Genomic DNA, 17,582 nt, shown 5'->3' with positions numbered 1-17,582 from the left:
AGCCAAGTGTGGTGGCATGCACCTGTAGTTCCAGTTACTTCAGTGGCCAAGGTGGGAGGATCCCTTAAGTGCAAGAGATCAAGGCTGCAGTGAGCCTGATCTCACCACTGTACTCCAGCCTAGGAGACAGAGCAAGACCCTGTCTCAAAAAATCAAATAAAAAGGGCCTGCTGCAGTGGCTCATGCCTGTCATCCCAACACTTTGGGAGGCCAAGGTGGGAGCATCACCTGAGGTCAGGAGTTCAAAACCAGCCTGGCCAACATGGTAAAACCCTATCTCTACTAAAAATACAAAAATTAGCCAGGCATGGTGGCACATGGCTGTAATCCGAGCTACTCAGGAGGAGAATCACTTGAACTCGGGAGGCGGAGGTTGCAGTGAGCTCCACTGCAAGACTCCATCTAAAAAAAAAAAAAAAAAAAAAAAAAAGAAGAAGAAAAGAAAAGGAAGAAAGAAAGAAAAAAGAAAAAAAATATTATCAGGACTGCATTCCTTTCTGGAGGCTCCAGGGGACAATGTGCTTCCTTGCCTGGTTCAGCTTCTAGTGGCTGCCCATGTTCCTTGGTGTATGTGCCCCTTCCTTCATTTTCAAAGCCAGCAATGTTACATTTCTCAGTGCCTTTTTCATATTACATCTTCCTCTAACTCTGAGTCGTTTTCTGACTCCCTCTTCTACTTTTAAGGAACTTTGTGATAACTTTGGGTTTACCCTGATAATCCAGGAAAATCTCCTCATCCCAAATTCCTTAACTGAATCACATCTACACAGTCCGTCTTACCTTGTAAGGTAACATAATTACAGGTTCCAGAGATTGGAACGTGGGCGTCGTTGAGGGGCCATTTATTCTGCCTACCACAGTATACCAAAGCAGAATGGATACTGGGTGGGCCCCACCACTCTAAAAACATGTTCTTCACACTCCTCATTCTGGTTGATATTTTCTTTCTTCATTTTATTGAATTCATAGTTACTCGTTTCATTTTTTTTTCCATTCAAGTAGTTTGTACTTTACACATCCAATTTCTATGTGGTGATCTTATGTTTATTACGAATAATTGATATATACTTTTCTACGTTTAGAGATAGTATCTATATACATCTCCAAATAAGACAAAAGAAACTTAGCATGCTTTTCCTCCTCTCCTTGCCTTTTATCCTCATGATAACATCATTTAGTTATAGACTATCATTATTTATTTTTATTAACTAGCGATGACAAAAACAATTAAAAATTTAAAATTTTCTATAACAAAAAGTGGTTGGGTGCAAAAAACAGAATACTCAAACTGAAGGTGACCTAAACCATGAGAAAAACTTATATCACATGAAAAGAACAAAGACAGGTTGTTCTTGGGTTAGTTAATGTACTGGTTTAATGATGTCATGCAGGATCCAGGTTCTTTTCATCTTTTCACCTTCTTCTGAAGCTCCTCCCATCCTGGTAGGAAGATGACTTCTATAGTTTCAGCTATTATATCCTCACACAGCCCTGTCTGAAAATAATGGATTAGTTATCTCTTGCTGTATAACAAATCAAGTGACTTAACACAACAATAAAGTTTATTATTTTAATAATATGGTTTCTGTGGGTCAGGGATTTGGGAGCAGATTGGTTGGGTGGTTCTAGCTTAGGATTTCTCATGAGGTTGCAGTCAGAATCAGCTGAGACTGCAGTCATCTGAAGGCTTGACTGGGGCTGGAGATCCAGTTCAAAGTGGCTCATGGAACATGGCAGGCAGGTTGCATGAATATCTGTGGGACAAGACGGCTGGCTTCCCATAGAGCTCTGGTTCTTATTGTGGGTGATTTTTCTCACCAGGGGGCATTTAGCAATATCTGGAGACATGTTTGGTTGTCACAACTGGAAAGTTGCTATTGATATCTAGTGGGTTGGAACTAGAGTTACTGCTAAACATCCTATACTGCACAGGACAGTCTTTCACAACACGAATTATCAGGCCCAAAATGCCAGTAGTGCTAATGTTGAGAAATCCTGCCTTAGAGCAAGTGAACCAAGAGAGCAAGGTAAAAGCTGAAATGCTTTTTATTACCCAGCTTTGGAAGTCCTCTGTATTCTATGTTGGAGGGATCCACACAAGGGTATGAATACCAGAAAGTGAGGCTCATTGGAAATCATCTTGTAAAAGCTGAAATGCTTTTTATTACCCAGCTTTGGAAGTCCTCTGTATTCTATGTTGGAGGGATCCACACAAGGGTATGAATACCAGAAAGTGAGGCTCATTGGAAATCATCTTGGGCATAGCTACCATGGGAAGGAAGCTTCTCCTGGCTATTTCTCTTGTTTTGTCTTCTCTTCCTTCTTCCGTCATTTCTTCCGATCTTCCTTCCCTATTCCTTGTTTCCTTTTCTTTTTTCAACTTTCTTTTTTTTTTTTTTTTTTTGAGACGGAGTCTCGCTCTGCCGCCCAGGCTGGAGTGCAGTGGCCGGATCTCAGCTCACTGCAAGCTCCGCCTCCCGGGTTCCCGCCATTCTCCTGCCTCAGCCTCCCCAGTAGCTGGGACTACAGGTGCCTGCCACCTCGCCCGGCTAGTTTTTTGTATTTTTTAGTAGAGACGGGGTTTCACCATGTTAGCCAGGATGGTCTCGATCTCCCGACCTCGTGATCCGCCCGTCTCGGCCTCCCAAAGTGCTGGGATTACAGGCTTGAGCCACCGCGCCCGGCCTTTTCAACTTTCAAAGAGGAAAATCATTTCTTTTCTTTTCTTTTCTTTCTTTCTTCCTTTTTTTTTTTTTTTTTTTTTTTTTTTGAGACAGAGTTTTGCTCTTGTTGCCCAGGCTGGAGTGCAATGGTGTGATCTGGGGTCACCACAACTTCCGCCTCCCAGGTTCAAGCAATTCTCCTGCCTCAGCCTCCCGAGTAGCTGGGATTACAGGCATGTGCCACCATGCCTGGCTAATTTTGTATTTTTAGTAGAGACGGGGTTTCTCCATGTTGGTCAGGCTGGTCTCGACCTCCTGACCTCAGGTGATCTGCCCACCTCGGCCTCCCAAAGTACTGGGATTACAGGCGTGATCCACGGTGCCCAGTGGAGGAAAACTATATCTATAAGCCCTACCAGGCTTCTCTGCACTTCTCACTAGTCAGTGTTGGATGATATGCCTATGTCTAAAGCAATTATTAGGAGAGAGAATAGAATTACTATGATGAGTTTAGCCTATTTAACATTTACTCTCCTTCTGGGGCTGGGGAGAATCCATATGTTTTACACACATGGAGGGTAAATTATCAAAATCGGTGTTTTACTAGTAAGGAAGAAAGAGAATGTCTTTGAGTGGGTAACAAACAGAGTTTGCTACCTTTGTTTATCATTGTCTTTTGTAACACACACTTTGTTTTTGGTTTCAGTTTACTCTTTGGTGGAAGACATTCTCTAAAAGTAATTTCAGGATGGACAGCAATCTGAACTCTTACATATTTGAAAGTGTGTGTCATTATTTTGTATCCTCTCTTAAGTGTTAATTTAGTTTTGCAGTCTAGGTTAAAAGCAATTCCCTTAGAGGCCAGGCGTGATGGCTTGCATCTGTAATTCCAACATTTTGGGAAGCTGAGGTGGGATCCCAGGAGTGTGAGACCAGTCTAGGAAACTTAGTGAGACTCCACCTCTGAAAAAAACAAACAAACAAAAAAAAATTAGCCAGGCATGGCAGCACACACTTGTAGTCCCAGCTCAGTTATTGGGTGGTGGGGTTAAGGTAGTTAAGGTGGGAGGATTGCTTGAACTCATTGAGGTCCTGCAATGAGCCAGCCACGCACTGCAGCCTGGGTGACAGAGAGACTCTGTCTCAAAAACAAAACAAAACAAGACAAAACACCATTACAATGATTTCCTTAGACTACTGTTCCATTGTCTATTAGCATCCATTGTTGCTGATGAGAAGGTAATCCAGTTAAGATTTTCTTTTTATCCTTCATGCTCTGAAATCCCACTATGAGGTGTTTAAGTGTGTTATTTTTTACCTATGCCATTTGGCTCAGAAGTAAATAAGAGCTTTTTACTCAAAGATACTGGAATTTTTTTTTTTTTTTTTTTTTTTTTGAGACGGAGTTTCGCTCTTATTGCCCAGGCTGGAGTGCAATGGCACGATCTCGGCTCACTACAACCAACCTCCAGCTCCTGGGTTCAAGCGATTCTTCTGCCTCAACATCCCTAGTAGCTGGGATTACAGGCATGTGCCACCACGCCCAGCTAATTTAGTATTTTTAGTAGAGACGGGATCAGGCTGGTCTTGAACTCCCTACCTCAGGTGATCCACCCATCTTGGCCTCCCAAAGTGCTGGGATTACAGGCGTGAGTCACCACTCCTGGTCAAGATAATGGAATATTTTCAATCATTTTTTGAGTATTTCCTTCCATCCATTCACTAGATCCCCTATCAGATGAATATTGGACTTTCTGGATTTATTCTTCATGTTACTTAAATTACTTAAATACCTAAACTAGGTAATTTAAAAAAAGCAGAAACAGAATTGCTCACAGTTCTGAGGCCGGAAAGTCCAAGATCAAGATAATTAGCAGATTTGAAGTCTGCTGAGGGCTCCTTTCTCATAGATGGCCCCTTCTATGCATCCTCACGTGGTAGAAGGGCGAACAGGCTCCCTCAAGCTTCTTTTACTCAGGGCACTAATCCAATTCATGAAGGATCTGCCTTCATGATCTAATCACCTCTTAAAAGCGCCACCTGTTAATACTATCACTATGAGGGTTAGGTTTCAGCATCTAAATTTTGGGAGAACACAAACATTCAGATAGAGTAACTGCTTAGAAGAATATATGCAGCATAGTATTACTTATTATTCAAATTTTCTATCCATTGTTTTAAAGACAGAGTCTCCCTCTGTCACCCAGGCTGGAGTGCAATGGCTTATCTTGGCTTGCTGCAGCCTCAACCTCCCAGACTCAAGCATTCCTTCCACCTCAGCCACCCTAGTAGCTGGGATTACAGGTGTGTACCACTATGCGCACCTAATTTTTGTGTTTTTTGTAGAGATGGGGTTCTACCAAGTTGCCCAGGCTGGTCTCGAACTCCTGGACTCAAACTATCCTCCCACCCTGGCCTCCCAAAGTGTTGGGTTCATGGGTGTGAGCCACCGTGCCTGGCAGAAATCTTTAGCAAAAAAATTAGGTATCATTGTTGGAGCCTCCTTTTCCTCTTCCTCTTTTCTCATTATCCTGAAGTTAATCAGTATCCTTACTGCCTGTATCCATGCTTTATATAGTTTACTACATATTTATATATATGTAAACAGCATATTGTGTTATTCGGCAGGTTTTCAAACTGCACATAAACGGTACAAATTCTCTTAATCCTTCAGATTACACCAAGAAAATAACCTCAAGTCTTGAATGTTTTTCCTGGTATTTGCTATTCTCGCTTTTAACAAACTAAGAGTAGGCCTTAGGCTAGAAGCCCAGAGCAGGAATTGATGGCTAGCTAGAATTTAGTAATACTTCTTTATTTTCCATTATATTTATTTTAATGGTTTCCTCCCCCCCCTTTTTTTTCAAAGCAAGTGTTGCCGGCTTTCCATTTAGAGTAGTGATTTATGTTTTATTTTATATTAAATGTAAGAAAAAAAGGGTTTATTTAAAGAAAAATGTTAAGTGGCAATAATACAGGCAATACAGAGACATAGCAAAAAATTAGGGAATTTATACTGTAATAGCTGAAATTTGATACACACTTGGAGGTCCCTTTGATACTGCAATCTCTCCTTTTATGGTATTTCCTGCAGCCCGCACCCCTGCCTTCCGCTGGCTGTCTCATCAACTTCTCTGGCTCTTAGGAAGCCCTCCTCCATTTAGCACCTGTCAACATACTGCATGTATAACTTTCTCATCTAAAACTAACCTAAATCTTAATGCCAACATGGCACCCTCATGGCCTGAACAGCTCACTAATGTCAAAAAAGTTGATCTGTTTTTGATGTTTCAAATATAATCATGAGTATACAATGAAGGCTTTCCATGGAAAAAATATTTAACTCATATTTCCTTATGTTTGCAGTTAAAAAAAGTTGTTTATAGATCTTAATACTTGATCTTAAATTATCTTCTTTCAACCCTGAGACAATACATTAACCTGTTGTCTAGATGAATGGTAAACAAACAGGGACACAGAACAGAAAAACAAAGATGATGATGGGAAATAATGTTGTTTTTTTTCTTTTTTTTTTACTTCATTTCGACGTGGTGGTTTACTGCACGTTACTTACTATGTCGAACCAGGTGATTTTACTAAAATATGAGTTTAGTAATTTAGTATAACACGTTCAAATGTTTAACATACAACGTTTAAAGGCAAAAGCTACCAAACCGTTGTGGCCCTTGAGATGCTAGAACAATTTTCAAGTTTCATGGTGCATGACCCACAATGCATATGAATATATACAATATCAGTAACAAAAACAGTACAATGTACACCAGATGCTGTTTCAAAGTCCTCTAATGTTTGCAGTCGTGATAAACTAACTGCATTGGCTTTCATTCATTCGTTCATAAGCCTTATTTTGAAGCTGATCTTCAGACTGCATGATTAAGAAACCATCAGTGCACTGGTCAGAAGTACATTCTGCTGTTAGCAGAGGAGCAAAGAATGCTTTCAAAGCTACTGCTGTATTTGGAAAAAAGTTCAGTTTTAGTGTTTTCTTTGTATGTATTTTGCGTGGCTAAGGCGGGAGAAGAAGGGCTGCGCGGGGATTGGGGGAAGCGACTTCGCACTCTTCATTACAGAAAAAGGATCATGTATACCACTGTAAAACATCCAACCTTTAAATGAGAAAGTGGGTGAAGTGAAATCGCTCTCACGTACACATATTCCGCGTTACTTCTTATCCGCCAGCCAAACTTTCTCCATCAATCTGGGTAGGTCTGACACGAAAATGCAGCCTGAAAGAAATGCTGAGTCCTGAGGCGGCGTGTGTTGCCTCACCCAGTGCTGGCTTTGGAGTTACCTGAAGCCTTCTAGCTACTGCACCCAAAGAACAAGCTTCTCGGTTCAACTCGGTTGTTTCCGTGGGGAATTGCGGCACGAGCAGGTACTGGGTGTGGCGATGCCAAGAGAGCGCTCAGATCTCCCATCTTTCCCGCTTCTGGCAAACCTTCCCGGTCCCGAATCGGCGAGTGACCAGCACCCGGGACCCGCCGTCCCGCATTCCGGGGACCGCGGTTGGACCCGACCCCGCCGCAGCTGCAAACTGCCGAAGCGCCCAGCTGAGTGCACTGTGCGTGTGCGCTTCTCCCCCACTCTTTCCGCGCCTGGAGGCGGATCCCCTTCCTTGCACACAAGTCCTTATATGCACCGATTGCACCAGCCCGCTTTACTCCGGCCCCACAAATAATTAACAGGGGAGGGAGGGTGTCGCTTTTTTTTCCTCCGGCTTTTTCTCAGCGGGAGAGCATTTGAACCGAGGAGAAACCCCAAGATGAGACTGAAGGGCCATTTTGCTGCAGTGCACGAATTGGCCACACAAAAATACAGCTTGGGTCCCTATGATAAGCAAGTCAAGGTTCAGGAACAGCCCTTCGGATTTGGCCCCAGGAGCCCTCAAAAGCCTGGGCGGAAAGGGTGCGCGCCCCTCCCCCCTCCACGCTGGCGGGGAGGGACCGGGTCAGGAAGCGCGGCCTCTCCCCAGTCCAAGACCACGCCTCCTCCGCCTCCCCCCCACCCCCTTCACTCCTCCCAGGAAGCGGTGATAGACAGTTCTGTGTGGTTCTCCACCCCCACCCTCCCCCCGCTGAGTGGAGGAGTTGATGTGTCTCATTATAACAGCCAATGCAGCCGCCATCCACGCACAAGCAAAGAAGCATGTCCCATTTAAATACACCCACGCAGCCCCAGCGCCCTTAGCCGATCGGGGCGCTCAGCCCACACGCACCGCTGCTCCGGGCTTGGAGATCCGCGCAGGTTGGGCTCCCGGACCCGGCGGACCGACGCGCGGAGGATCGGGATCCGGCGCTGTGGGGCTGGGGTGGGCGGGGGAGGCTGGGCCCGGGGCCTCTGGCGCGATACCCGCATGAGGACGCGAGTGAAATAGACCAAGGTGGAATTTCCAAGGGAAAAGCTTGGGGGTGGTTTTGGTCCATTTCTCCAGCGAAGAAGTAGACATGGCGAGCGACTCCCCGGCTCGAAGCCTGGATGAAATAGATCTCTCGGCTCTGAGGGTGAGCAGGACATGTTTTCTGGTTTCTTTCCAGTGGTTTGGGTCAGGGTGAATGGGCTCGGTGCGTGGACTGGGGGCAGGGGCTGGGGCTGGGGGACAGCAGCGGGAGAATGCGTCGGGGAGGGAACCTGGATTCCCGTTTTGATTCGGGGTTGCTGAGGTGCTCCCGGCTGAGCCCCTACGGCAGGGGCTGTGCGGTACGTGTCTTCCTTTGGCCGTGGCCGAGGCTCTCCCGAGGGCTCGTGGAGCTCGTGGAGCTTATGCTTTCATCTTATACCGGTGTAAGAGCAGTAAAATGAAAGGTGTGTGTGTGTGTTGGTGTGTACGTGTGTACACGCCCCGGGCAGTTGTCTGGTGCCAAGGAGCGAGACCCAACTGTCCCTTCTGCAAAAAGAATGCCAGCGTGAATAAAGGCACTGGCTCCTCACGTTTTCCAGCTACCTGCAAGATGACATTGTGAGGCTGACTGTCCCCGCGAAGCCGAACCTGCCGCTCCAAGGGGGCAGTTATTGCTATGCTTGTCTTGTAGATGGCAACTGTCTCCCCCTCCCCCTTTTCTGCCTCCCGCACCCGGGCGCCCTCTCAGCGCTCCCTTAAATGCCAGTCTGCCACTCACCTTTATTTATGGCTTTAACTCAGCCCTGCCTGTGCTTTCTGACTTTGTGGCTGTAACGTTTCAGTTTTATGGCTGAACTTAAGCAGGTGAAAGGGATGTGTTTTCTGCTTTTCCTCAATCAGACCGGAACTCCCTGGAGTGTGTGCGAGTGTGTGTGTGTGTGTATGTGTGTTTTCCCCGTGTCTGTGGCCGGTCCTTTGTAGAGCACCTCCCTCCCCCCAGCCCCACTGGTTTGCGTTTACCTTCACGTGAATTACCTCAGACGCCGTTTCATTGTATTGACTAAGACATCACTGATACAGAATCCATTTTGCTGTTGTTTTGAGATCAGAATACCAGGAATCCCAGTGCTGCCTTGACGCTTCCCCACCCCCAACTCCCGATCCCAACACACTCCTTCGGGGAAGGGGGCAGAGCTTTCTTGTCATTTTAATTAGATGCTGCCTGCTGGGAAGGGGTGAGGGGTGGGGATGGTGGCAGCAGCGGGTGTCTGAGAAGGATTGGACACCAATTTAAGGACTGCTTCTTCCTCTCCCGAACCAAAAATAAAATTTAAAAAATAGCGAGTGCATGTACTTGATGTATGGAGGGTGGATGAGAAGGAATTGATGGTGGCTTTCTACAGGGAGACACCAGGATGGATGAAGTATGGAAGTTCACACGCCCTCCTGAGGAATACATTGTTAGATTGATGCTGAATCTTGGGGCCATTTACCTGGATTCCTAGTACTTCTGACATTGCCTCTTTCTGTACTGTTATATTAAAGTGCTACCTTTGTGATCAAAGTGGTACTTTCTCTTTGGTCTCCTTAATTAAACCTTTTCCTCCACATCTCTTTTAATAACGCTTTCTCTCTTCGTCTTAATCTGTTGGGCCAAGAGGTGAGGCTTCAGCAAGGCAGGTAAGGAGTTGAGAAGAAACAGAGATGCCGTTTGAAATGGGCTGTTCTGATAGTTGGGCAGCCGAAGCTCCTTCATGCATTATTACAGGAAGCTGTCTATTTCCCTGGAGTGGAAATGCCACATCAAGAACCGGCTGCCCCCTGCGCAGCGGGGTGGGGTTGGTAACAGGGTGGGTGCATTGGCCAGGTCTGTGGCTTCCTGCTTTACCGACTGTGTGTGTTCATTTGCCCTACTTTCTGCGCTGGGAGTTGCTGCCGGCGGGTTAATCAGGTGGATGGATGGCCCAGACTGGGGGTGGGGTGCTGCGAGTCGGTCGGGGGTCGGGGTGGCGGAGGCGGGGGGCAGTGGCAAAGGGGGAAAGGTTCTGAACAATGTGCAGGGTTTGCGGTGATTTCCCTGGGCCGGAATCTCCACCTTGCTCCTCTACTGGAAAGCAGTCTGATGTGATTTTTAAGTTGGGCCCGGACTTGTCCCTTGTGGGCTTTTTCCTCGGGAAGGTTTTCTGAGATACCAAGCACAGAGCCTGCAGGCACGAGAGCAACCGCTGAGGGCCACCGGGCGGATGACTGCGGATCACACTTGGGGTGTGCATTCTTGTGATCTGTATTTTGAAAACATATCTTTGCACAATGCACTGAAATTGCTCTTTGTGGCCTGGGCTATCAGCTTAGGGCTCTGCTGCTGTTTTTCTGCCTGCTGGGAGGTGTGGAAACAGAGAGGGCAACAGCTAGCTTGGGGACCAGGAACTGCTGGCTAGAAGACTTAGATGCAGATGCAGATGTGGAGACAGTTGCAGATGTGGGGCCAGGGTCTTTGACCAGTCTTGTGGGTGAGGTGTGCCTGCTGGAGTGGGTCCAAAGGCCACATAGGTAATCTCCACAAATCAGAGGGCAGATCATCTCCACCTTCCCACATTTGGAGAGGTGGCCTCATCTAGATGAGATGTCTCATTTATTCCTAAGCCCTTGGTAAAGCCTGCCTGCTGAGCCCCTCCTGGGGAATGCCTGACCCCTGAAATGCAGCCAAGGTCAGTGGCTTCTGGGAGAATTTGCTGCAGACTTACCAGTCCCTTGCTGTTTCGGTGGCTCTTTAATGTACACAGTCAATGCTCTTTTTGTAAACCCTGGGCTCAATGCATTAAAAGCAGATCGTGTCTGGAGAGGCCTTTATCCTTCTCACTTTGGGGGCTTATTGTTCTCAGCCAGTGATCCCAGACTGGACCCAGTCTAAATTTTCCCCAAATAGCAACAATGCATAATTTAAACCAGAGCAACCAATGACAGCACTGATCATTTAAATTATGCAAGATTTGCATGGTTTAAAAGTGAGTGAAGCAGAATCTTCTTTGATTAGAAAATAGGTAATTTGAATCCAGTTTTAGCCCTGATTTTTAGAGCTCACCGAGATAAACTAAATCTTGAGGGATGGGCTGGAATTGTTTTACAGATTTAGAGCTGGAAAGAGAATTGTAGAACACTCAGCCACTCCTTTCATTGAACACTTGGGAAACTGAAGCCCAGAGGCATATGAAGTAAGTTGTTCAAGGTCACACAGTAACAATGGGAGGGGACAGCCAGGAGCGTGGTTTGAGCAAATAATCTAGATTTCCTGACTCCTCATTCAGTGCTCTTTTCTCTAAGTCACACTTTCTGTGGCTGAATCAGAAATCAATAATACATTTTCTGCCTGAGTACAAAAGAATAGCAGAAAGGAATAATTTCACCAGGGTCAGGGAATTTTATTTATTGAGAATGGTGAAACTACTTCATGCAAGTAAGTTTGTGATACGTGAAACCATGGAGCTTTAGGCCACCTTTGGAATTCATCTTGTCCAGCCCTGGTTCAGTGCCTACTCTGCGGGCAAACGACTGTCTGAAATCACCTAGGACACATGGTTGTCCTGCACAGGTAACCTCTCTGAATAACCTGTGTCCATCAGAGCATGTCCTAAGGGGTCAGTATAGACATACACATTATTCAGATATCTCCGCATGTGACGTTTATAAAGTTCTGTATATGTTTTGTATTATCTATGTGGATACATATATTATGTGTAGTATTATGGATATAAACTGTATCCATGTGGGGGTATGAAAATGTGCATATACATACATAGGCTATAGCAAACAATTTACTCATTCAAACCTGGGGCTTGAGTCATTCTTGCTTCAGGACATCTCAATGTTAAAAGAGATGAAACTTGCCACCAGTGTGCTTTATTACATATGAGGTGAGCTCAGCCCAGAAAGCTTTTTGGAGATTAGCATATTTCTGGACCTAAGCACCTTGGCTGTCCTTAACTTGGCCCACAGGGTAAGGCATTCAAGGCCAGGAGTTGGCTGCTGCTGACCTCATACTCTCAGCTTCTGCCAGGACTCACATACACTTTTGTATTTGAACAAAATTAGATGACCTATGCTTGTCTTTCCCCTTACCCCTCACTCCCTAGCCATTCCTTTCTCCATTGAAACCCAGATTTAAGAATTGACCTCATCTGAAAGCCTTGCTTATATCCCTTTGCTACATGTTTCATGCTCATGTTTTACTTGGTGTGTGATTTCCTTTCTGTTTCTTTACTAAACCGTGGATTTCTTGAGGACAGAGGCTAGGTCTTGTTCATCTTTGGAGCCATAGTCTCCATTAGTTGAATGAGTACATGAATGCATGCATGAATGAATGGAGTGGAATGAACCCTGTCTCCCCAGTTCTATCTCCACCTCTTACTCATTCTGTGACTTTGGGTAGGTCATTTAACCATAGTTAATAAGAATGATCACAACTGTTTGCCTTTCTCACACACTGTGTTTAAGGCAATGCTTTAAAAACCATACAGCACTATACAAATATGCTATCCCATGGTTAAGTAGAATTTAGTGGGAAAATTGAGCCCATCAACATTCGATTGCAATGATTTTATCTAATAGAAAATGATCCTGGCTGGGCACAGTGGCTCACACCTGTAATCCTAGCACTTTGGGAGGCCAAAGTGGGAGGATTGCTTGAAACCAGGAGTTTCAGATCATCGTGGGCAATGTAGGGAGACTCCATCTCTGGGAGAAAAAAAAAAAAAAAAAAAGCCAGTATGGTGGGGTGTGCCTGTGGTCCCAGCTAATTGGGAGACTGAGGTGGGAAGATAGTTTGAGCTTGAGAAGTCGAGACTGTGATTGTGTCACAGCACTCCAGCCTCAGTGACAGGGTGACATCTTGTTAAAAAAAAAAAAAAAGAAGACTAAGAAAAGAAGGAAAATAATCCTGAGAAAAAGATATCAGAAGGTTCCGACTGTTTTTAATAGCACTTCAACAGACCTTAGCTGCCTTTTTCCTTTTGTGTGCCAATATGACCTTATATGTTTCTCTGATGGCCTGAATTGAGCTTTGCCCCCCAAGTATTAGCATTCATTAAATATGAGGTAAGCACAGTCCCGAAGCTTTTTGGAGATTAATGTATTTCGAAACCAGTATCAATTATCAGCATTGTTCATTAAAACCTTCTTTTTTAAACACTTTCTTTTTTAAAAAAACTTTTTTTAAAAAACTTTTTTCTCCTCTTTATATGTTACTGATTATTCAAATGCAAACACATTGATTATGCCTTTGCCTTCCCAAAGTTTTATTTTTTCCCTTGGGAGGTAGAGTGGACACCTAAGATGATACACTGATGGCCCAGTATTTAAAACTTTCTGGTGAGAGGTTCTCATGGGGCTCAAATAAATCTCGAAATGTTATTAATTCATTACTCCAGAGCACTTAATTAAATTTGGTCTAAAATGAGATTTTAGTAAAGTTGCATGAATTAATAACAGTATCTCAAAATGATAACAGCATGGCAGTCTTTTCATTAATATTATTTATGTTTATCAGAGATACTAAACAGGTGTTTTCTTTGCAATGGCGTTGCCTCATAAAAAGTAGGGTGTGCTGGTAGCTATCAGAACATCAGATAAATATGCACAGTCATTTTCATTATTCATTATTAACTGGAGTAATCTTTAGTGCAGAAGCCAGTGTAAGTCATGGTTTGCTGTTTGCTTCAGTATCTACTTAGGAGGTCATGGAATATTTTGTTGATGAGAGAGTACCCAGTACATTTGTTTCAGGAAATACCACTTTTTTCCCCCTTATCTGTAAAACTCTTTGATGTCTTATAATTTCGAGTCTTGCCTGTTGGGCCTTTCTTCTTTCTGTGTCTCTGCCCTGGAATTAATCTTCCGTGCCCTTCTTGTTTCGACGCCATTCCTTCTCTCAGTGATAGTGGTTCTAAAGTCCACCCAGCCGGGCGCTCCCGTGATTGAATCATGGCCGCTATGCCCAGCTGAGCACAACCAGTCTCTGATTCCCTTCCTGATAGAATTTGGAGTAACTTGAGTCTGAAAGATGCTTTAATGTCAAATTGATTCTTACATTTCTGTGGGGGAAGTAGCTCTCTGAGAACAGGGCCTAAACTGGTTTGTTAGCAGTGTGCCGAGAATTCTAAGAAAATCTTAATGATATTTTTTTGAATGAAATGTTATTCTGCACATATAAATATAAGGTCTCTAGTGGAGAGAGAGGGAGGACTTAAGTAGAAAATGTTGGATGAATTCCGCTTGTGATTCCTTCCAGTCTGGTTGGAAGCTTATTTCCCTTTAGCGAAACATGATTCTATCCACTTCTTTTTCATGTCCTGGTTGTCTCACGGGGGTGCCCTCAACTTCTCAAAACGTATTTTATTTATTCCACCCCAACTTAAAATTCTTTCCTTAATGTTTATCATATGGGTCCCCTTGTCTCCACTGTTCCCTGCAAGTGCCGTAGGTACTGTCCCCTGGGCAACACCCGCGACAGGACCCCTCTCCTCCTGTGTGTCTACTACCAGCCTTCTTCTGACTGGTCTCTCCTACACTGTAGCCACGTGAGTCTTCCTAACGCACAGTTTCAATCTGGTTGTTTTTATTCAAGGCCTTCTCTGACTCCTTAGTCGACAGAATAAAAACTAAACTCTTTAGCATGTTAAGACCAGCAGCAGTTCAGAGCGGCCTCCCACAGAGCTCTGCAGTTTTGACGACCACCCCGCCGTTGCGTTAGGGAACAACTTCATTCCCCACTGGATGCTCTGTAGGGGGCGCTCTGTCTTAGTCTCGTTTCTGTACCTACTTCCCCAACACGAAACATTCACAGACCACCTTTTCCACGAAAGTCTCTGATTTCTCTCAGAAGTTGTCCCTCCCACTCATAGACTGTCTCAGAACTGACCTCACACCTCTTTCATAACACTCAGAACTTTCTGTCTTGGATTATATTCACCACTAGACACTTTCTTCTTGAAGGCAACGTTTGATTTTCTTAGGGATCCTCACCAGTTTTCTTTACACAGCAGGCGTTCGTTCAACAAATAAATTTTGAATTAACAAAATATATAATGTGCAACCCTTTTAGAAGGGCTGGAGGTGGTGCTATGTAGAAAGAGTATAGAAACCTCAGAAAGGTGGGGCCTGTGCTGAAATTGTGCTGACCATAGCACAATTTCAGGGATCATGAATTATCTTATAGTCTATGTTGCATGACTCCTGGGGACACCTTTTATGTAGAGTACAATTCCAGTGGATGCTAATTACATTGAGTACAATTCCAGGGGCACCAATTATGAGAAATACTATGTCTGGTCCTGGGTAGGTATTCCTATTTCTAGAATTTTTCTGCCAAAGAAAATGTTCTCTCCATTGTCGTCTTATTCTCAGTTTTGAGAGATTTAAAATACCGCAGGTTAGAATTGCAAGGCGAGTGCGTGTGTGTCTGTGTGTGTGTGTGTGTGTTTGGAGTGTGTTTCAATTATTTTAACAATCTGATAATGTTTACGACTACTATTTTGATTAAACAGTAATAGATGGGTGGGAAAGGGTGTGCTTCTAGGGTGGCCCACTGGAAGACAATGTTGAGTTTTTGTCTTGACAGAGCTGGCAGTGAGTGGGTAGAGAGAGTTTGGGAGATGGTGAGGTTTAATGAGGCACACAGCTGGGAGTTAGAGCCCAGCGTCATAAAGCTGGCTCTGACACCTTACCCTCTAAGCTTCAGTTTTGTCACATGTAAGATGAGTGGTTTCGACTAAAATTGCTGGAAGTCACCTCCAGCAATTTCTATTGCTGGGATGCATATTCCTGGCATATGTAAGGGAACCAGAGGCAGGACTGAGGGCATTTAAACAGCCATGGATTCTTACTCTACCTGTTGGGGATACCAAGAGATTGCAAACTATGGACCTCAATGAGCTGGGAGTTGCCACTGAAAGTAATACCCCTTTCTAATTTTTAAATGAGCTATTTTTTTCCAACCTTGAGATTCTGATTTATAATTTAAAGTGTTGTTCTAGTTTTTGAAGACTGAGTGATAGGATGAAGGCCCAACTGTGACTTCTGCTGGGTACTCCCTTACAGTGTTGCTGCTGGATACCCAGGTTTAGACTCTGAAATAACCCTAGATTTTCAAGTGCTGTCTCTCTAGTTAGTGAAATTAGAACCTTGGCGTATGGATTAAGTAGGAAATTTGTAGACTTTAACAATACATTGCATATATTACAAACATTTGTTTGATTAGTGTATTAGAAAATACAAATTTGGGTTCAGGGTAAACTCAGATCCAGTGTTCTGTGATTCTGTGAAATGTGATTAACTGTAGGGGAAGAAATGTACATGGTATCCAGCATTCATTCATTCATTTGTTCGTGTATATGCTCATTCAGTACCTGATTATTGGGTGCTACTAGTTGCTGGGGCTGAGCTGAAGACAACACTGGCATGGTTTCTACACCCATGGCTGGATGGAGAAGAGAGTCTGCACTTGTCTTTCACTACACTCTAGCCACACTGATTTTTTCTGTTTTGTGAACATGCCAAACTCATTCTTGTAGTTCTCCATGCCAGAAATTTCACATGGAGGGCTCCATCTTATTATTTAGGTCTAAGGTCAGATGTGGTCTGTATTATTACTTATGTATCTGCATAACAGACTACCCTCAAGCTTAGTGGCTTAAACAACCACCACCATTTATTATCTCTCGCAGTTTCTGTGGGCCAGGGATTCAGAAGCGGCTTCCCTGGGTGGTTTTAGCATGAGGTATGTCCTGAAGTTGCAGGAAGATTTTGGCAAGGTGAATTATCTTCTGAAGGCTTGACTGGAGCTGGAGGATCTCTTTCCAAGATGATTTACTTATGTGGTGCTGGATGTTGGCAGGAGGCCTTAGTTCCTCCCCACGTAGGTGGCTCCATTGGTTGCTTGAGCATCCTCATAACATGGCGCCCACTTTTACCAGACAGAGTAATCCTTGCTGCAGTACCTCTGCTGACTTGGCTACCCAAGTCAGCCCTATTCATTTCGAAGGGGACTACACAAGAATATTAACTAACACCAGAAGGCAGACGTCACTGAGGGTCCTCTTAGAGGTTCCTTACTATGCAGAGAGGTTTTCTTTGCCATATATCTCTAAAGTAACACTCCCTCCCACCCGGAAACTGTCCAATTCAGTGCTTTATTGTCTTTAAGGCACTTGTGACTATCTGAATTATTAAAAAAATCTGGCTGTCCCAACTGGAGCCTGATAAGTTTTGTGAGAATAGGGATCTTGCCTGCATGTTTAGCACCACATTCCTGGTGCTTTGAACTGTGTCTGGCACATGATAAATATTGATTGAATAAATATCAATTGTATTAATGAAATTAATTAATTCATTTAAAAGGGATCTTATTTATTTATTACACCGCATATCTCCAAAAAATAAGTTGTGGCACCTTCTGATAAAAGGCACAAGTAGGATAAAGCCCTAAAACCATGATAAGGGTAAAATGAAAAGTAAAGGGGGATTGTGTTTGCATATCTTTGTCTATATATCTACTTATCTATCTGTCT

The 17,582-nt window shown here is 44.1% G+C and overlaps 1 protein-coding gene across 17 annotated transcripts in view; it reads left to right on the top strand.

The window, feature by feature from the left end:
- Positions 1–7,813: 7,813 nt before the first annotated feature.
- Positions 7,814–17,582, top strand: part of TNIK (TRAF2 and NCK interacting kinase) — a 409,008-nt gene continuing 399,239 nt past the window's right edge. For 13 of the 17 annotated variants that reach the window (XM_005546378.4, XM_005546377.4, XM_074031396.1 and 10 more), the window contains exon 1: positions 7,814–8,185. In XM_005546378.4, the coding sequence (XP_005546435.1) occupies positions 8,129–8,185 (57 nt within the window). In that variant the 5' untranslated portion in view covers positions 7,814–8,128. The remainder of the gene's footprint in view (positions 8,186–17,582) is intronic. The other 4 variants (XM_074031398.1, XM_074031397.1, XM_045385097.2 and 1 more) reach the window with 1 other exon arrangement.

The sequence above is a fragment of the Macaca fascicularis genome, chromosome 2 (genome assembly GCF_037993035.2).
Source record: "Macaca fascicularis isolate 582-1 chromosome 2, T2T-MFA8v1.1".
In the NCBI taxonomy this organism is placed as follows: domain Eukaryota; kingdom Metazoa; phylum Chordata; class Mammalia; order Primates; family Cercopithecidae; genus Macaca; species Macaca fascicularis.
Note: the sequence above shows the minus strand (reverse complement) of the source record. Positions and strands in the feature narration are given on the sequence as shown.